This window comes from Haemorhous mexicanus, chromosome 28 (assembly GCF_027477595.1).
Source record: "Haemorhous mexicanus isolate bHaeMex1 chromosome 28, bHaeMex1.pri, whole genome shotgun sequence".
Lineage (NCBI taxonomy): Eukaryota > Metazoa > Chordata > Aves > Passeriformes > Fringillidae > Haemorhous > Haemorhous mexicanus.
The window spans coordinates 6137116-6156578 of record NC_082368.1 but is presented as its reverse complement, the minus strand read 5'-3'; the positions used below and the strand labels follow the sequence as shown (position 1 = coordinate 6156578).

The window sequence follows — 19463 nt, the reverse complement described above, 5'->3', positions numbered from 1 at the left end:
TTTTCATTCCCAGTCCCGTCCCCATCCCCGCTCCCGTTCCCGTTCCCGTTCCCAGTCCCATCCCCGCTCCCACCGGAGCCCTGAGCCGGCCGAGCCCTCCAGCAGTGTCCCAGTCCCAGGGAGCTGCAGCCCCATTTCTGCTCATTTTCCAAGCCCCATTTCTGCTCATTTTCCAAGCCCCATTTCTGCTTTTTCCCAACCCCATTTTCGTTTCCCCCAGGCATTTGCAGGCCTCGCGGAGGGGCCGGGAGCGCGGCGGGAGCGGCGGTGCCGCGGGGGCCCCGCCTGGACCCCGATGAGAGCAGCTCCGGCTCCCGCCGATCCTCCCGCGGCCGATGTCCGGAGCTCCCGCACCTGAGACGCGCCCGTGCCAGCCCCGTGACAGCCCCGTGCCACGCCTGTGACACGCCTGTGACACGCCTGTGACACGCCTGTGACACGCCTGTGCCCGCGCCGCAGCCCTGCCCAGCCCGCGCCTCTTCGCCCCGCGCCCGGGGCCCGCTGCAAGGCAGGTGTCCCGGGGAAACTGAGGCACGGCAACGCGGGGAGCAGCAGGGACGGCCCGGGGAGCTCTGGGCCGGCTTGGGGACACGCAGCCGCCGCCAGGCCCTGAGGGCTGGGGACAAAGAGGGTCCTCTTGCCGCTGGCAGCCTCTGCTGGCAGCGCCTGGGACCCCCCCCAGGGCTCCGGGGATCTTCTTTTGGGGGGGGGTCCCCAGGGATTGGGGAGCCTCACCTTGGCTTTGGGGGTGCCTCAGTTTCCCCAGGGGGGATGGCAGTGCCCTCCCTGCCCGAGCAGAGGTGTGTCCCCTCTGTCACCACCCCGGGGGGGGATTTAAGACCCCTGGTCCATGATTTATTCCCCGTGTCCCAGCCCCCCGGCGCCCAGGGGACCCCCGGCCTGGGGGTGCCAGCAGGGCCGGGCTGTCCCCAGGCTCCACCAGCGGCTCGAGGGGGCCGCGCTGTCCCCCCCCGTCACCCTGCAGATCTCTCCTCCCTCTGCCAGCTTTGCCCATGAATTATTCGTGCGGCGGTGGCTCCCAGATGTCTGCCAGGGCTGCGCGGGCCCGGCGGCCGCGGGGTCCCCGCCCGGGACAGGGGACAGCGCCAGAGCCGCCGCGCGGGCTCCGGGCGCTTTTCCCACCGGGGAACACCCCGGGAGCCACCGGAGGCAGCGGCCCCGGAGCTCCGGGCACGCCGGAGCCTCGCGCGGGGTCAGCGCTGCGGCAGAGCGGGCCGGGCGGGCTGGGGTCCCCGGGAGGGCCTGGGGACAGCGCCGGGAGCCAGGTGGCTCCCGGGGGGTGAGCGGCAGCGCCGGTATTTAGGGCACGGCAGCGCGGCGTGGGAGGCCGGGAGCAGCTCGCGTGCGGCGCGGGGCGGGAGCGGCGGCACCGGCCGCTATTTCTGGTGCTCGTTCCCGGAGGGGACGGCAGGAATGTCACCGTGTCCCCCCGGGGGCTCTGCCGGGGGTGCTCTCTGCTCCCACCCTCGTCCTGATGGAGGCTGGGGGGCGTCAGGACCTCCGTCCCCTCTTTCCCCGGTGGGGACGCAGGTGATGGCATGGCATGGCCAGCGTCCCCTTGTCACCCCCGGGGACAGCATGGCGTTGGAGCCGCTGCTGGTGGCAGCTCCTGGCACTGTCACCCGGTGCCGTTGGGCCGGGCTGAGCTCCCGCAGACCCCGCCCTGACCCCCCGGGCTGGCCGGGTCAGCACCCCAGGGTCCCCAGAGCCCGAGCGCTGCCCTGGCCGGGCCCGGCCCCGCCCGGTGTCACCGGAGTGTCCCCGCAGGCAGGACATGGACTCCATGTTCGAGGACGACATCAGCATCCTGACGCAGGAGGCGCTGGGGCCGGACGAGGACTGGCTGGACAGCCCCAACACCGACCTGTCGGGCGAGATGTGCTCGGCCTCGCACTTCGCCCTCATCACCGCCTACGACGACATCAAGAACCGGCTCACGGGGCTGGAGAGGGAGAACTCCACGCTCAAGCGCCGCCTCAAGATGTACGAGGTCAAGGTGAGGGGTCGGGGGGGGCCCGGGGGGGCGCGGGGCCGGGGGGACCCCGCTGACCGCCCGCCCCCGGCCGCAGTACCCCCTGATCGGCGAGTTCGGCGAGGAGCACATCTTCTCCCTCTACGAGGCCAAGGAGAACTCGCTGCTCAAGAGCGAGAAGGCGTCGCTGCAGCAGCAGCTCAACCAGTTCCAGCACGAGGTGAGCGGGGACGGGGGGTCTGGGGGGGCTTTGGGGGTCCCCAAGCCAGGCAGCCACCCCCAAATCCCCCGCACCTTCCCCCGCAGCTGCAGAAGAGCAAAGAGCGGGAGGAGCAGCTGGAGGAGATGATCCAGGCCTACGAGAAGCTCTGCGTGGAGAAGGCGGACCTGGAGACCGAGCTGGGAGAGATGGTGGGTGACAGCCACCAGCAGGGGACAGCAGGGTCTCCGCCCCTTCTCCAGGACAGCGCCGGGCCCGTCGTGTCCCCGTCCTTGGGGACGCAGGGCTGAGGGGGCAGCGGCGTTTTGGCCACGTTGGGGTTTGAGGGATGCTCAGATTTATCCATTTTCCCGCTGTCCCCTGCCAAGGCTCCGGTGTCCCGGTGCCAGCCGGGCACCCCCGGCTCCCCTTTCCCAGCCGGGGAGCCACCCCGGCCCCGCCACTGTCACCAGATCGATCCCACTCCGAAAATCGACCCCAAAATCTGCGTGTGCCGGGCTGGGGGGGGAGGAGAGCCCCGGCGAGGGGCCGAGGCTCAGCCCTGTCCCCTCTGTCCCCTCCCCGTGCAGCGGGCGCTGGTGGAGACGCACCTGAGCCGCATCCGGAGCTTGGAGCAGCAGCTGCGGCAGCGCGACAGCGGCGCCTTCCCCGGGCTGGGCGCCCAGGACGTGCCTTTCATCGCCCTGCACCCCAACCCCGGCCTGAGCCACGGTGAGCCGCCCCCTCCCCGCCCCGCCGCGCCCCCCGGACCCCCGGGGGTGCCGGGGCTGAGCCGAGCCGTGCCCGCAGTGCTGGAGCGCGCCGGGGGCTGGCAGAGCCGCGGGCTGGAGGCCGAGCTGGAGGCGGCGCGGCAGGAGAACCAGCGCGCCCAGCACCGCGAGGAGCACCTCAAGGCGGAGTGCGAGAGGCTGCAGGCAGAGCTGAAACACCTGCAGGACACCCGGGAGCAGGTGCGGGGCAGGGCCGGCCCCGTCCGGGGTGCGTGGGGTTTGGGAGAAGGAATGGGGCAGGGTCTGACCCCCGAAAATCCCCCCCAAACCCCCCTTCCTGCTGGGAAGAGTCTGGGAGCAGGCAATGGGGCAGGGCCTGACCCCCGAAAATCCCCCCCAAACCCCCCTTCCTGCTGGGAAGAGTCTGGGAGCAGGGAACGGGGCAGGGCCTGACCCCCCAGGACCCCCCAAGCCCGGAGCGGGGTCCTGGTGCTGAGGGGGCTCTGCTGTCCCCAGGAGCAGTCGGAGCGGGACATGGCCTGGGTGAAGAAGGTGGGCGACGACCAGTAAGTGCTGGGAGGGGACTGGGAGGGGACTGGGAGGGGACTGGGGGGAGCCCCGCGCTGGCAGGGGCGTGGGGACACACGGGACCCTGTGGGGCGCGGCGGGCACCCCACACCTCTGGACGGGGGTCCCGGGGGTCTCCCTGCATTGAAGTGCTGCAGTGGGGGGGATCCCGCACCCCGAAATCACCAACTGCGCCCGGGGGCTTGGGGCTGAGCGGGGCTGCGGCGGGGGGTGCCCGGTGCCCGGTGCCTATTGCTGTCCCGGTGCCCGGTGCCCGGTGCCTATTGCTGTCCCGGTGCCCGGTGACGATTGCTGTCCCTGTGCCCGGTGCCCGGTGTCCGTGCGCTCTCCCGGTGCCCGGTGCGGGCTCGGCGCTGCCTCCAGAGGGCACTGACGGCTCGCGGCTGCCGAGAGAGCGGCACCGACTGGCACCGAGGTGGTGACGGTGTCCCCAGACCCCCAAACCCCCCCCCCAAGGTCTCCCGGTGGCACCGAGGTGGTGACGGTGTCCCCAGACCCCCCCAAACCGTCCGGGTGGCACGGAGGCGGGCGCGGTGTCCCCGCTCTAACCCGGCCTGTCCCCGTGTCCCCACGGCGGGCGGTGACAGCGGGGCCGAGCCGCGGACGGATGAGAGGCGACGCGCGGGCCCGGGAAGGTGCCGGGTGCTGTTCTGGGGCCGCTCCCGCCCCTCCCGCTCCCAGGTGTCGCATGCTGTCGCCGTTTCTGTCGTCCTGGCCCGATCAGAGCGAGGGGATCCGGGGGGGGCCGCATCCTTGCCGGGGGGGCTCCCACCTCTCCCTTCCCCTCCTTAATTCCCTCGATTTCCATCAATTCCCTCGATTCCCACTAAATTCCGTCACTCGAGCTCGCCCCCAGATCGCCCCCCACCCCTCTCACCCCTTCCCACAACATCCAAGAAATTAAAACTCCCAAACATCTCCATTAAAGCTCCCCGATCCCCCAAATCTTTATTTTTTAAGCCCAAATTCACCATGCTGGGATGGGGAAACTGAGGCAGGGCTGGCTCCTCACCCCCTCCCCGGGCACAGCTTTTCCCTGCGCGCTCTTTTCTTGCCGATTCAGCTCTTTTTTGTCACCTGCTTCTCTCCGCCACTGCTTTTTGGGTGTGAAAATCGCCTTATCGGCGTTTTCCATCTCCGGGTGATTTTCTGGTGCTTCTGCCGTGCTGTGCTTGGGGCGGGGGTCCCCCCCGCGTCCAGACCTTCCTCCTTTTTTTGGGTTTATTTTCTGAGTTTCAGCCTTTGTTTTGGCTTTCTGAGCTCGCGGTTATTCCCTCTTGGGCTCCCTCTCGGGAAAAGCCAGGAGCCAAGTCTCGAGGAAAGCCGTGGAAATGGCAGGGTGGGGATTTGAGGGTGTCAGGCCACCCCTCCACTTCCCTGCCCCGCGTTTTTGGGGGCATTGCGTGGGTTTTAATGACTCTTGCACCCATGGGTGTCAGCGCCGGGCACGTCCCCACCCCCGGCTCCTCCAGCAAAAAGGGGCCTGGGGGACACCAAGTGACATCCTGTGTGTGTCCCCTGAGATTTTTGTTTTCTTTTCCTCCTTTTCCTCCTTTTCCTTTTTGTCCTTTTCCTTCTTCTCCTCCTTTTCCTTTCCCCCCTTTTCCTTTTCTTCTTCACCTCTCTATTTCCTTTTTTTCTCTCCCCCTATTCTTTCCCTCCTTTCCCCCTCACTCTTTCCCCTCCTTTCCCTCATCCTTTCCCTCACTTTCCCCTTCTCCTCCTCTTTCCCACCTCGCTCTCGGCCGCAGTGCCCGGGGGCCCGGCGCTCTCAGCCGCGGTGACGAGCGGCGGCTCCGGGTCCCCGCGGTGTCACAACGGCTCAGCGGGGCCGCGCCGGGACGCGCCGAGCTCGGGCCCCGCGGCTCTTCCTCCCCTCGGAATCCCGGCTGGGAAAGCGACACCAGCTCGGGGCAGAATTGATGATTTTGGCAGCGCTTCCGAGCGCCGGGAGCGGGGGGAGCCGCCCCCGCCCCGTCCTGGCTGCTGCCGGGGCGCGACCGGCCGCCACAACTTTTGGAGTTAAAAACCGAATTTGGGTTGGTTTTGAGTTGGTTCTGGGCGTCCGTGGGGCTGTGTCACCCGCAGAGCCGCCGTGTCCCCTGTGGGAATTGTTCTCTGGATCGGGTGGTGTGGCCGGGGGGGAGAGAGGGAACTTCGGGCACCCTGAGGTGCCTTTTTCTCACCCTGGGCCGTGATTTCCTCAGGGTTTTCCTGGAGGAAAGCTGGAAGCACCATCCAGGCAGCAGCACAAACCCTTTTTCAGTTGTATTTATTAAAAAACCAAACCCAAACGAAACCGGCCAAAATTCCCGGGGGGAGGTCAAGCCCTGCGGAAGGATTCCGCCCCTGCCGGAGGATTTAACCCCGCTGAAGGGTTTAACCCCTCCGAGGGACTCAAGGGGATTCGATCCCTGCGGAGGGGTTTCTCCTGTGACTCGCCTTGCCCCGCAGGGTGAACCTGGCGCTGGCCTACACGGAGCTGACCGAGGAGCTGTGCCGCCTGCGCAACCTCAGCTCGCTGCAGAGCCAGATCCTGCGGGCCCTGCTGCAGGAGAAGAGCCTCAACGGGGGTGAGGGGGGCCCGCGGGCTGCCAGGCAGGGATGGGGGGCACAAACACCGCCAAAAGGGGTGGGTGGGCTCGTCCTGCGGAGGGGGGTGAGCTCCGGAGGGTATCGGTCCCCGGGGGTGCCCGGCCCTGGGAGTGTCCCACAGCGAGGGCGTCCCTAGCTGGGTGTACCTGGGAGCATCCATCCCAAAATATTCATACCTGGGAGCATCCATGCCAAAATATCCATACCTGGGAGCATCCATCCTAAAATATCCATCCCTGGGACCACCCCATCCCAAACTATCCATCCCTGGGACCACCCCATTCCAAAATATCCATACCTGGGACCATCCTATCCCAAAGCATCTGGCTGCACCCCCCCCAGAATCTCCCGTCCCTCTGGGGGTCCCCACAGCTGCATCCCCCCCTGCTCCCTCCGGGATGCCCCTGGATGCCGAGGCACATTTTCCTCATTTTCCACATTTCCACATTTCCACACCTTCCAAGCCGCCGAGCTAACGCCGAGCGTTTCCCGCGTGTCCCCCTTGTCCCGTGCCAGGCCAGCGCCACTCGCCGCTGTCCCAGTGCCACTCCCCGGCCCAGCAGCGCCGCTCGCCCGCCCCGCAGTGCCCCTCGCCCGTTCCTCCGGGACGCTCCCAGTGCCAATCTCCCGCCCTCCAACGCCGCTCGCCCGGACCCCCCAGCCAATCTCCGGCCCAGCAGCGCCGCTCGCCGGCCCCCGGCCCGTGCCAGTCCCCGGCCCAGCAGCGCCGCTCCCCGGTGCCGCCGCCCAGCCAGTCGCCGGCCCAGCAGCGCCGCTCGCCCGCCCCGCCGCCGCCGCCCTGCCCCTCGCCCAGCTCGGCGTCCCCGCACCGCCTGCCCGGCGAGAGGATGGAGCTGGCCTACGCCAAGCCCTCGAGCCGCCACATCAAGGCCGGCTTCCAGGGCCGCCGCAGCTACTCGGAGGTGACCAACGTGGCCCTGTACCAGCAGAGCCGCTCGCTCTGGCTGCAGCCCGAGGCCTCCACGCTGCCCAAGCACCGGCCCTACGGCGAGGTCTACCTGGGGGGCGCGGGGGCCCCGCTGAGCGCCCACGAGCCCTTCGAGGAGCACGTCCGCTTCGAGAAGCAGTCGTCGGACGAGGAGGAGTGGGCGCTGCCCAGCCCGCCCAGCCCCGAGGCCGGGGCCATCCGCTGCGCCTCCTTCTGCGCCGGCTTCCCCGCGCCCGACGCCGACGCCGCGCACCGGACGGCGGCCGCCTACGCCCGGGCCGAGCACGCCCAGTCCTGGCCTTCCATCAACGTAAGAAGGACCCTCCCAATCTCCCCGCGGGGTTTGCGGGTGGGTTTGGCCGCGGGGAGCATCGAGGGAACCCCCCCAGCGTGCTGGCACCCCGCATCGAGGCGGCGTGCCTCAGTTTCCCCGTTTGTCACCCGGCCTCCCGGCTGGCTGGGGGCAGTGGGGGGGTTCTGGGGGGGTGACAGAGGGGATGTGGCCAGCGCGGGGGTCTCAGCGTGGCCCTGTGCCCCCCGCAGCTGCTGCTGGAGACGGTGGACTCGGAGGTGCGGAGCTGCCCGCTGTGCCAGCTGGCCTTCCCCATCGGGTACCCGGACGATGCCCTGGTCAAACACATCGACTCGCACCTGGAGAACAGCAAGATCTGAGCCTCGCCCCCGTCCCCACCTTTGGATGCTGCATGGAAACACGCCGGGAGCGCCCGGCTCCCGAAATACCTCCAAGTCTTCAGTAGCTACGGAAAGACTGAGCCCCCCGCCCCACCCGGAGCCCCCCGGAGCCCCCGGCCCGCTCGGAGCGGGTTCACCCCCCGTGCCAGGCTCGGGTGCTCCCCCCGGGGTTCCAGGATCACCCCAGAGCCCCCCGGAGCACCCGGCCCGCTCGGAGCGGGTTCACCCCCCGTGCCAGGCTCGGGTGCTCCCCCCGGGGTTCCAGGATCGCGCCGGGCCGGGCGGTGGCCGGAGGGGACCCGTCTGTGCCCCTGGGTGTCCTCTGTCCCCTCGAGTGTCGCTGCTCGATCTCAGGGAGGATCCGAGGGGCCGAGTCCCGGATCCGGCCCCCAGGAAGCAGGTGAGGGGAAGGGGCCGCCCCTTCCCCGGCCCGAGGGGTCACAGGTGGGGTCGGGGGTGTGGGCGGGGGGCAGCTGCTCGTTCTCGGCCCCTTCTGCCTCGTCCCGCCGGTTCAAGCATCTTTCCTCTCTTTTACATTAAAAGCACCCCCTACCCCCCAAATCCCCCCCCCCCCAAACGATGCTGCTGAGAAACGAACCCGGAGGAGCAGCATGGCCCCCCCACCCCCCCAACATTGCACTGGGGCTCCCTGGGGCTCCCCCTGACCCCCCGCGCGGCGTGGGCACAGCGCAGCCCCCCAGCAGCCCCCCCAGACCCCCAGCCCTGCTTCAGCCCGGGGCTGCAGGCGGCTGCTCACCCTGAGCCCCCCCCCCCGTCACCCCCGTCCCCCCACGTTCGATCTACCTCAAAGCCGCCGGGAGAGGGGGGGGCGCAGCGCTGTCCCCCCTCCCCGAGCGGCTCCGCGCTGCATGTCCCCCCCGTGTCACAGCGCACACCCCCCCCCAGCGCCGGGGCTCGGCCGGGCGCGGACCCCCGCCCCACGCCGGGACCCCCGGAACGAGGGACCCGCCCTCGCTGCGACCACCGACTCCAATAAAACCTTCCCGAAACGCCTCGGAGGGGCGCGGCCTCTCCTCTCCTGGGGTCCCTGGGGGAGGAGAGGGGGGTCGGGCTGGAGGTGTCCCCCCCCGGGGATGGGGTCGGGGCTCGACAGAGCCAGAGCCGGGTTCTGTGGCCGGGGGGGCAGGGGGTGACAGGTTGGGGGTGTCCCGCAGCTCCCGGCCCGTTTGGTGTTCGCAGTGAGGGACACAAAACGGGACAGAGCCAGAGCTCGTAGGGACAGGAGGGACACGGCCAGGGCCGGGGGGCGATGGGTGGATGGCCGGGGGGCGATGGCTGGCTGCTCGGGGGGATTCTCCCCGTTTTCCTGGGGGGGTCTGGGCAGGGGGAGCTCGGTCCCTCCCTCCCTGCTGTGTTTTTGTGGGTCCCACGCCCCCTCCTGCGGGCTGGGGGGGCCGGGCCAGCGCTGCGGGACCCCCGGGCGGGGGCAGCCCGGGCAGAGCTCGGAGCCCCGGGGGGCTGCGGGGGGTCCCGGCCCGGCCCCCCGAGCCCGGCCCGGCACCGAGCGGGGTGCGAAGGCGGCTCCCAGCGCCGCGGGCCGATGGTGTGAAGGAGATAAGGCGCCGCGCCGCAGCCTTATCGCCGCCCCATCTCCGCGTCTGCCCGGGCACGGGGCAGGAAGAGCAGCCCCTGCCCACCCCCCGCCCCCCCGGTGGGCACCCAGGGGGGCCGGGCAGAGCCGGGGGGGCGCGGTGAGTCCCCCGTGGGGACGCGAGGCTGCAGGACGGGTCCCCAAAGGCGCCCGCGTGGGGACGACGCCTGAGCCGCGCCCGGGGTGTGACCGGGCTGTCCCCAGCCGGGACTGGGAGCGCTGGGGTGGGGGCGCGGCGGGGCCGGTCTGCGCTGGGGGGGGCCCCGGCCCCCACCTTCTCCCCCGGTTTGTTCTCTCTTTTTTTGAAATCACGTGATAAATGCCAAACGGCGGCTGCCGTTACTCATCCCGGCACCCTCCCGGCACCGCTTCCCCCCGGGGGCGGCTGCCGCTGACTCAGGACCTGCCGGCCTCCCCCCGGCACCGCGGGGACCCCCCCGGGCCCCCCAAAACCGCCGTCCCTTCAGGAGGTGTCACCTGGTGCAGCAGCGTCCCCGCGATGCTCGCGTGAGTCTGGGGGGTCCCAGCGCCCCAAAGCCGCCCCCGGGGGCTGTCCCTGCTCCAGGGGGTCCCGGGACTGTCCCTGCTCCCGGGGGTCCCTGGGCTGTCCCTGCTCCCGGGGGTCCCGGGGCTGTCCCTGCTCCCGGGGGTCTCGGGGCTGTCCCTGCTCCCGGGGGTCCCGGGGCTGTCCCTGCTCCCGGTGGTCCCGGGGCTGTCCCTGCTCCAGGGGGTCCCGGGGCTGTCCCTGCTCCCGGGGGTCCCGGGGCTGTCCGTGCTCCCGGGGGTCCCGGGGCTGTCCCTGCTCCAGGGGGTCCCGGGGCTGTGCCTGCTCCCGGGGGTCCCGGGGCTGTCCCTGCTCCCGGGGGTCCCGGGGTGCTCGCGGTGTCCCCAGGGCTCGGTGGCCGTGGCTCGGGGCCATGCTGGCCATTTTGTCACCTCCCGCCAGCAGGGCGGGGGCGCAGCACCCCCTCTGTCACCCGTGGGGACCACCCGGCCCCGTGGGGAGACTCGGAGCCCCCCCCAGTGTGACAGGGAGGAGCGGCTCCCACGGCTGCCCCCGTGCCTCAGTTTCCCTTTCCCACCCGCCGGGTGCCACTGCCCCCTGCGGAGGGAAGTGGGGGTGTCCGGGGAGGGCGTTGGGGGCCCCGCTTCCTGTGACCCCCCCGAGCTGCGCCCCGCCGGAGGGAGCTGCCAACCGCAGCGCTGGGCTGCGCCTTTGGTGGCCGGACTGTCCCACGGGGTGTCCTTGCCACCCGGCCACGGCCATGCCACCCCCACAGTGTCCCCAAAGTCACCCTGCAGCCCCCTCAGCTGCGCTGCCACAGCCGGGCTGCGGGGGATGTGGCCCCGCTGTCCCCAGGGTGCGGGACAGGGGACAAGGTGGCGTTTGGTGGCTCTCGGTGGCGTCCCGAGTCCGGCTGGAGCCACCAGGTCCCCCGTGCGGCCTGGCTGTGCCAGCTGCGGTGACAAGGGACAGGCCAGGCCTGCCTCAGCCGCGAGGGCTGCGGGGGCTTCTTGCAGGGACAGGGGCTGGGGTTTGTCACCCCCCGCCTGTCCCGAGGGCAGCGGGAGCATCCCTGGGGGAATTGTCCCCTCTAAACGCCGGGGGTGTCACAGCAGCACCACGGGCACTGTCCCCAGGGCCACCCAGGGGTGTGCAGCACCCTCCCACCCCGGCTGTGTCCCCTACCCCTGGTGGGACACACCTGGCTCCGTGTCCCCAGTGTCCCCCGTGTCCCCCGTGTCCCCAGTGTCCCCTCTGTCCCCTCTGTCACCCATGTCCCCATGCCAGCGGGTCACACCTCACTGTTTCCCAGGCAACAACTTCATTTTATTGTTTTTCCCAGCAAAACCCCCTCTTATTTTGGGCACCTCTAAGGTTTCTTTTTCCAGCTTTCAGTTGGGTTGGGTTTGGGTTTTTTTTCCCTTTTCTCAGTGTTTTTATCATTTAGGGGAAAAACAAAGCAATTCTCGCTGCTCGGGCCCCGCTTTTCCCTGCAGGGGGAGGGACACGGGCACGGCGGGCGCTCCGGAGGGACGGGACTGTCCTGGTCCCCCTGGCCGCAGGTGTCGCTCAGGGATGCTCTGACGTCCTCTGAGGTGGCGCTGGAATCTCATCCCGGCCGCTCCTCCCGGAGGGATCCCCTGCGAGCACAATCCCGGGGGCGCAGGGGGGCTCCCGGGACCCCCGGCCCGGCTCGGGGGTCGCGCTGCCATCCCCGCGTCCCCTCCGCCGGGGTTTATAGGAAACGGCTCTGCGAGGAAGTGCCCGGCTGGCCGCCCCGGTGAGGGTTTTTTTCCTGCCGTGGGCGCCCCGGGGGTGCGGGGGATCCGGTGTGAGTCAAAGCCGGAGCCCCGGGGTTCAACCGCAAGCCCAGAGCTGCCGTGTCACGGCAGAGCCGCGCCAGAGGCGTTTATAAGAAACGGAGGGGCTGCCCTGAGGGGGGCGGGACCCCGCGGGCACCGCGGCCGTGCCCAACACCCCCTGGGGACAGCTCCCCCGGCTCCGGGGCTCGGATCTTAGCCCGGGTTTGCTGCGGAGGGCCCGGAGCTGCCGCCCCTCTGCCTCGCAGCTCAGCCCCTTCCCGGATCCCCCCAAAGTGCCCAAAGCACCCAAGGGTGCCCTCATCACACCGAGGTGACCCCAGGTACCTCATCCAGCCGGGGCCTGGTGCCAGCATCACCCCTGGGTGCCTTATCCAGCTGTGTTCCAGGTGCCAGCATCCCTCCAGGGTGCCCACGTCACTCCCAGGTGCCTCAGTCCTGCCCCTGCCTCGCCCTGGGGTACTCACACCAGGGGGCTGCTCCTTGTGTCCCCCCGGCTCTCCTGCCCCTCCTGTCCCTGCCCTGCTGTCCCTGCTGGCTGCTGGCCCTGTCCCACACCGGTGCCAGCAGCTCCTGGCCTCTGACAGATGCTCTTCCTCGAGGTTTCCACACCTGGGCTCGGGGGACAGCCACGGTGGCACTCGCAGTGCCCGGGGACCTCCTGCCCTCCCCACGCCGTGAACCCTCCCGGCCGAGCACCGCCGTGTCCCTGATGCCCGTGACGGGAGGGGCTCTTTGCTGCGACCCCCTCCCCGTCCCCAGCCACGGCGGCCTCAGATGACAGCGCGGGGGGGACACAGCCGCACACAGACGCGGCCCCGGCTGCCATGTGCCCAGCGCCATCACGGCTGCCGCGGAGAGACAAGTGCCACCGGGCCCCTGGGGAGCCGCGGGCCGCCCGGGAGCCGCCGCCGCTCTGCGGGGAGGTGACGGAGCCAACGCGCCGTGACACGGGGCTCGCGGACCCCCCCCCGCCACGGCCAGCGCCTCGCCAGCGCCCGCCGGGGGGACTTCTCGGCTGTCACAACCCATCTGCGCTGGGGACAGCGTCAGCCGGCGCCGTAAGTGGGGTTAAACTCGGGGTCACCCCGATCGAGCATCCAAAGCGGGGGGGGGGGTCTGCTGGAAAGGAACACCCCCTCCCCAAATCCCTCCGTGTCCCGGAACCCCCCGCCCCTGCTGTCGCCAGGGTGGGACGCTCTGGGGAGGGACAGTGAATGCGTCCCCTGGTCCCCGCGTGGCTCTGGGGGACAGCAGCGGTGGTGGCCGGGCACTGCGGTGGCCCCGTGGCCAGCGTGTCCCCAGGGGGCTGCTCCTCAGCCCTCGCTGCGGGTCACGGCGGCCACGGGGACACGCGGGGCCGGGAGGGACACGACCCGCGGCTGGCCCCGCTCTGGCCGCTGGCCCAAAATCCGGCACCCGCCGGGGGCCGCGGGCAGCGGCCGCCTGAACTCCCGGTGACCCGCCGGGACCGCCGCTGCGGCCACCGCGGGGCCACCCCAGCACCGGGCCACCCTGCCGGGTCCCAGCCCGGCGCTCCCGGGTGGATCCGGCCCCGATCCCCGCGGGAGAACCGGGGCTGTCCTAGAGCCCCGCAGGGCTGCGACAGCCGCGGTTTGGGGACAGTGTGGCCCCGCCTGGCCGCAGGAGCCTGGTGCCAGCCAGGTGGGGTTTGGGGCTGGGGTCCCACGGCCCCGGCAGAGGCTCATGGCGTGGGTGGCGTGTCCCCTTCCCCTCACCTCCACCGCCCCCTCCCTCCTTTCCGCCCCCCCGCCGCCGCCCGGGCTCTCGCGGTGCCGCCGGACCCGCGGGCGGCTCCTTTTAACCCGCGGCTGAAATGAAACCGGCTCCGGCTCCTTCCCCGTGACCTATTTTTAACATTTGATTGGAATTTGTTTGTTTCTTTTTTATTTTCCCCTCCTTTCCTCCCTGTTCGCGCGCGCCGGCCCCGGGTGCGACCGCGGTGTCAGCCCCGCGTCACATCAATTAACGCGCGCGGGGCGTCATTTGTCACTTCGCATTTCCCCAAGGCCACCTCGCCGCGGCCGCCGCGGTGGCGGGGGGCGCACGCCGGGCTGGGGGTGACCACCCCCCCGGGGTGAGGGGAACGAGGATTTCTCCTCCTGCCCGGTGGTTTTTTGGGGGGGAGGCACCGGGACGCGGCTGCCGCTGCTGCCGCCGCCCACCTCGGTGGGGTCCCGGTGCTGGGTGCGAGGGTCGCCGGCGGGGGCAGGGACACCCGAGTCCGGCCCCCCCGGGCCCGAGCAGCCGGTGCCGACACCTCCACTTCCGTCGGCAGGGCCCCCTCGGGTATTTTTATCTGCCGGCTCTGCCGCTTGGCACGCTCCGAGTGTCCGTCCCTGCCTCCAGCTGCCTCCCCCGGCCCGCGCCGCCCCCCGGGGCAGCACCGGAGCCTCCGGAGCCGCGTCGGGGGCTCCGGGACTGCGCGGGACGGGGTTGGGACTGGAGGGGCAGGAATGGACCCCAGGGGGTGGTCCGAGCAGGGCGGGACCCCAGGGAGCGGGGTGGGGATGGGCAGGACAGGGTGGGATCCCGTGGGGCAGGATTGGATCCCGTGGGGCAGGATTGGATCCCGTGGGGCAGGATTAGATCCCGTGGGGCAGGATTGGATCCTGTGGGGCAGGATTGGATCCCGTGGGGCAGGATTGGATCCCGTGGGGCAGGATTGGATCCCGTGGGGCAGGAGGGGATCCCGTGGGAATATCAGCCCCCGAAGAGCAGGATGAGACCCCACAGAGCGGGATGGGACCCCACTCCCCAGGGAGTCAGGACGGCAGGACAGGACCCTGCAGCAGGAGGGGAACCTCTGGGGCAGGATTGGACTCTCTAGGGTGGGATGGGGGTATGGAAAGCAGGAATAGAGTCCATGGGGCAGGATCAGACTGTGGGGGAACGTGGGACCCTGCAGGGCAGGACCTTCCAGATCTGATGGGATGCTGTGGGACAGGATGGGACCTGACAGGTGGGACCGTCCCCTGTGGGACAGGACTGGTCCCAGTGGGACAGGACTGGTCCCAGTGGGTCCGGACTGGTCCCAGTGGGTCAGGATTGCTCGCAGTGGGGCAGCATCCACATCTCCACCCCTTCCGCCGAGCAGAACCATCCTCATCCCCATCCCAGAGGGGTCCAGCCCCCCATGTCCCCACGTCACCCACGTCCCCTAGCCCGCGAGACCCCTCCCCTGGCCGGATCCCGGGCCGGGGGGGGGCTCTGGGGAGGGCGGGGGCAGCGATCCCGCACACGCGCTGCCCGCGGGGCCCGCGTCTTGTCAGAAGCTGTAGCCCGTGTCTCGCCCGCCGTCCCCCGCCCGGGCAGCGCACATCACTCCCCGGCCTTCGCCTCCCGCTGACGAAGAGGAAGGGCCGGGGGCGCCAGCCCGGAGCCCCCCGCGCCCCCGTCAAGCTAAGCCGGCCGGACAGGGGCTGCAGCCCCCCGGCGCTCCCCAGGGAGCCGCGCTCCTCGCCGAGGATGCGGCTCCGGCTGAAGAAAATCGCCTCGTACAGGAGCGGGGCGAGGGGCCGCGGACGGCGGCGGGGGGTGAAACGGACTCCCCCCGGACTCCCCCCGGACTCCCCCCGGCCCGGCGGGTGCTGGCAGGGGGGCCGCGGACCCCCCGAGCCGCGCACGGTGGCGGCCTGATGCGCGCACACGGGCACAGCTGCTCCCTTGCACACCCGCCGTGCCGCCCTTGCACACCCGCCGTGCCGCCCTTGCACACCCGCGCCGGTGCCGGCACACCCCCACACCCACCCGGCCCCCGCGCACACTCGGGGACCCCCTGGCACACCCGAGCCCCCTCAGCCCCCCTTGCACACCCACCCAGCCCCCCAGCCCGTCACACACCTTTGCACACCCACGGACACCCCCCGGCGCTCCTGCACACCCACGCGGCACGGATCCCCCCGGTGCTCCCGCCCCACGCGCGGGGGGCCCCCCGGGGCGGTGTCACGGAGCCGGGCGCGGTGTCACGGAGCCGGGACACCGTGGGAAGCTGCCCGCGCTCGCTGCCGCCTCCCACGCGGGCTGCCATGGCCAGGGCGAGGAAGAGGAGGAGGGACCGGAGCCCAGCGCGGGTTGGTGTCCGGGGGAGAGGGGACAGGAGGGACCAGGGACCCCTCACCGCGGAGTCCCGGCAGCGGGACCACCCCAGGGAGGGGTTCTGGGGACATCTCCTGGCGGGACCCCCGGTGCCACCCAGCACAGCGCTCCCCGGGGGTGCAGTGACAGCGGGCACGGGGGGCACGGGGGGCACGGGGGGCACGGGGGGCACGGGGGGCACGGGGACACGGGGACAGCGGTGCTGGCGGCGCGGGGCTCAGCACCAGGAGGGTTTTGGATGGCAGCGGCTGGAACGATGTTAATGACTTTTCTTCCTGTCGCTCTCCTTTTACACCGAGGGCAGCTCCGTAACCAGAGCCGCTTCCTTCCCCGAGATTAAGGAGCCGTCTGCTCGCCCTGCCCGGGCCGCTGACCCACCCCCCCCACGCGGAGCTGTCACCGAATTGTCACCCCCGGCTGGCCCGGGCCTGGCCCTGGTGGGGACACCCACCCCTGTCACCCTCGGGTGCCCCTTCCCCCGGCTCCGGCGGGGCTGAGCATCCTCCCAGCGCTGCCCAGGAGTTGGGGTCCGAGGGTCCTCAAGGGGAACCGGGCTCGCCACGACCCCCCGCTCCCCTCCCTCCCTCGCCCCCCGCCCTCCGTGGGGCTCCCCAGCGGCTGGGACCCTCCAGGGGGGAGCTGAGCCCCCCAAGCCCCCCAAGCCCCCCAGCACTGGCTCTGCCCGCTCGGCACCAGCCGTGACTCGGTTTCCCCGCTGTGACCCAGAGGGCCTGGGGGGCCTGGCCGGGTCCTGCGGGGGGACACAGCGCTGGGGGCGGCCTGGCTGAGGGACAGGAGGGGGCTCAGGGGGGGCTCCCAGCGCGGCTCTGCCCGGGGGAAGCGGGGGTGCGGCTCCGTCCCCCGCTGCCGGTGGGCGGCGGATGCGGCCCCGGGCCGGGGGTCCCGGGGTGGGTGGCAGGTGGCCGGGCCGGGCCGGGGGCCCTGCGGTTTGCGATTCCTGCCTCCACGGAGCGCCCGTCACCGCGCTGCCTTCCAGCAGCGGCGAGATGCAAATTCCTCTGGGGTGGGGGCAGCACTTTTGGTTCTCCCCGAGACCAAATTTAGCCCCCGCGGGTGGCCGGTGCCCTCGTGCTCATTTTAATAATGAAAACAGGAACGATGCCACCGACTAAGAAAATTACCCGCAAGTTTCCCCTCGTTCCCCAGAAGCCAAATTCCACGGCAGAGGCAGAACCTGCCGGGGGGCTGGGCTGGACGGAGGGGGGGACACTCTGGGGACACTCTGGGGACACTCTGGGGACACTTTGGGGACTTCAGAATTGCACCCCCGGCCGGGTGCGACCCCCTGCCCAGTCCCTCTGAGGGGTTTTGGTCCCGGCAGCAGCGGGATGATGCCCGGGAGTGGGGACACGCAGGGTGGGGACATCGCCCAGAGGTGACAGGGGACAGGGGAAATCCGGGATAATCCCCCCACGAGGGGTCCAACCCCCACCCCGTGCCGGCGCTGGAGACCCCAGGGATGGGGGAACTGAGGAACGAGGCGATGCCGGGGTTGGCTCAAGGTTGTTTGGGATGCCGGGCTTGGCTCCGCCGCTTTGGAAGGGAGGTGGCCCTTGGTGACAAATGTGTCCCCCTTGGTGACAAAGGTGTCCTGCAGCCGAGCCACTTCCTCCCGACCCCTCTGCGAGGGCGTGCGGCGAGTGCCAAAGCCACGAAGGTGGCCGGGAGGGACCGGGCACGGCGGCCACACGGTGCTGGCCTTGGCCACCAGGGGCCACGCCGGGATGTGTGACGTGCGCGTGACATCAGCCACCCACAGAGGGGAAACTGAGGCACGGGGCTGGCACAGGAGGGGATTTAAGCCCGAGGAGGTGCCGGAGCTCCTGAGCCCAATCCCGGTGGGTTCCTCTCTGTGGAGGGCCCAGCTCGGCTCAGAGGGTCCCATCCCAAGGGACGCTGTGTCCCAGAGGGGGCCTGGATGTCCCAGAGCATCCCTGTGGCCGGCCAGTGGGACAGCTGGTGGCTGCTCAAGGTGACGCTCAGGACACGGCTCCTGTCCCTGCTGTCCCTGCTGTCCCTGCTGTCCCTACACGAGTCCTCCCTGCATGGGGACACTTGTGACAACCATCTCCCCAGGAGTCTTCCAGTGTCCCTGGTGTCACTTTACGGTGGCAGGGGGAGACTCAAGGGCGTGACATCCTGAGGACAGGGCCGCACTCCTTGTCCCGCCCCTCCGGACCCCGCTGTTGGCACGGCCAGGACCGGGAGCCCCGGGGCGAGGGGGACGCGGGGTGGCGGTGGCAGGTCCCCAGCTGTGGCCGCGGAGGGGACTCTGGCGAGCCCGACACCCTCTGGGTGGCCAGGCCGGCTGCTCCCTCAGCGGGGGGGTGTCCCTGTGAATTTATCCTCGGCGGCGATGGTAAAACGGGAATGAATTAGCGCCTGGTGACGTCAGGAGCACTTGTGCCTCGGCCCTCGCTCCCCCCCGTTAATGAGTCTCTCCCCCCATCCTTAACCCCCCTCCGGCCTTTATTTTCCCTCCTAGAAGAAAACAATTCTGGAAATTTCCTTGGTTTCCTTCATTTTCTCACTCGGGAGCTCGGCGTGGGGGTCCCTGCTCGGTGGGTGGGGAGGGTGTGGCAGCGCCCTGGTGCTCTGGGGGTGTTCCCGGAGGGTGGGGACAGCTGATCGGAGGGATGCCATCCCCACTGCCAGCCTCAGGGAACCAGACACGTGTGGGGAGGGGGCGGTGGGGGTCAGCAGGGGGGCTTTGCACAGAGATTGGAGGCCGGGACCCCTCTGAACAATGGCAGGGGGCAAAGCCGGCCTGAACGGCGGCTCAGCTGTGTCTGCTGGGCCAGAACACAACCCCCGGGACACCCCCGGGACACCCCCGGGACACCCCCGGGACACCCCCGGGACACCTCTGCTCCTGCCCGGCCCCACCCCCGTGGGGACCGGGGGGACCCGTCCTGCCGTCCGTCCACCCCCTCGGCCACCCTGCCCATCCTGGGCTCGCCATTTCCTCCTGCCGGGCCCCTCCGGGGAGACGCAGCGCTGTCCCCGTGCCACATCCTCGTCCCTGTCCCTGTGACTGACCTGTCCCCATCCCGGGCCACATCCTCGTCCCTGTCCCTGTGACCGACCTGTCCCCATCCCGGGCCACATCCTCGTCCCTGTCCCTGTGACTGACCTGTCCCCATCCCGGGCCACATCCTCATCCCTGTCCCTGTGACCGACCTGTCCCCATCCCGGGCCACATCCTCGTCCCTGTCCCTGTGACTGACCTGTCCCCATCCCGGGCCACATCCTCATCCCTGTCCCTGTGACCGACCTGTCCCCATCCCGGGCCACATCCTCGTCCCTGTCCCTGTGACCGACCTGTCCCCATCGCGGGCCACATCCTTCTCTGTGCCCCCATCTCCAGCTCTGTCATCCTCATGCCTGTTCCCATCTCCAATCCCGCCCCTTGTCCCCCTCCCCATTCCTGTCCCATCCCCATCCCTATCCCTGTCCCCATTCCTGTCCCCATTCCTGTCCCTTGTCCCCATCTGTGTCCTCATCCCCATTTCTGTCCCCCTCCCTATCCCTGTCCCTACCCTGTCCCCATTCCTGTCCCCACCCCCCTGTCCCCAGGGTCACCACCCTGACCCTGACCCCCGGGGGTCCCGGTGTGGGTTCGGTGCCGCCCCCCCGGG

The 19463-nt window shown here is 70.5% G+C and overlaps 2 protein-coding genes across 2 annotated transcripts; both read left to right on the top strand.

Moving 5' to 3' along the window:
- The first annotated feature begins 328 nt into the window (after nt 1-328).
- Nucleotides 329-7849, top strand: TBKBP1 (TBK1 binding protein 1). The gene is made up of 10 exons (XM_059869407.1): nt 329-512; nt 1793-2017; nt 2091-2213; nt 2300-2404; nt 2783-2924; nt 3003-3163; nt 3440-3489; nt 5966-6084; nt 6623-7365; nt 7599-7849. The coding sequence occupies exons 2-10, from the start codon at nt 1796-1798 to the stop codon at nt 7725-7727; spliced, it is 1794 nt and encodes a 597-aa protein (XP_059725390.1). The 5' UTR covers nt 329-512; nt 1793-1795; the 3' UTR covers nt 7728-7849.
- Nucleotides 7850-9527: 1678 nt separating this feature from the next.
- Nucleotides 9528-13477, top strand: LOC132339306 (uncharacterized). Its single transcript, XM_059869505.1, has 2 exons — nt 9528-12112; nt 12273-13477. Exon 1 carries the CDS (start codon nt 10278-10280, stop codon nt 11310-11312), a length of 1035 nt encoding a protein of 344 aa, XP_059725488.1. The 5' UTR covers nt 9528-10277; the 3' UTR covers nt 11313-12112; nt 12273-13477.
- Nucleotides 13478-19463: the final 5986 nt, after the last annotated feature.

What these genes read in the sequence shown, in the direction of transcription:
- LOC132339306 (XM_059869505.1), top strand. Translation starts at nt 10,278, where the DNA reads ATGCTGGCCATTTTGTCACCTCCCGCCAGCAGGGCGGGGGCGCAGCAC.
- TBKBP1 (XM_059869407.1), top strand. Translation starts at nt 1,796, where the DNA reads ATGGACTCCATGTTCGAGGACGACATCAGCATCCTGACGCAGGAGGCG. An exon ending in TCAAGATGTACGAGGTCAAG is followed by an intron (nt 2,018 to 2,090) that starts GTGAGGGGTCGG and finishes CCCCGGCCGCAG; the next exon opens with TACCCCCTGATCGGCGAGTT. An exon ending in GGAGAAGAGCCTCAACGGGG is followed by an intron (nt 6,085 to 6,622) that starts GTGAGGGGGGCC and finishes GTCCCGTGCCAG; the next exon opens with GCCAGCGCCACTCGCCGCTG.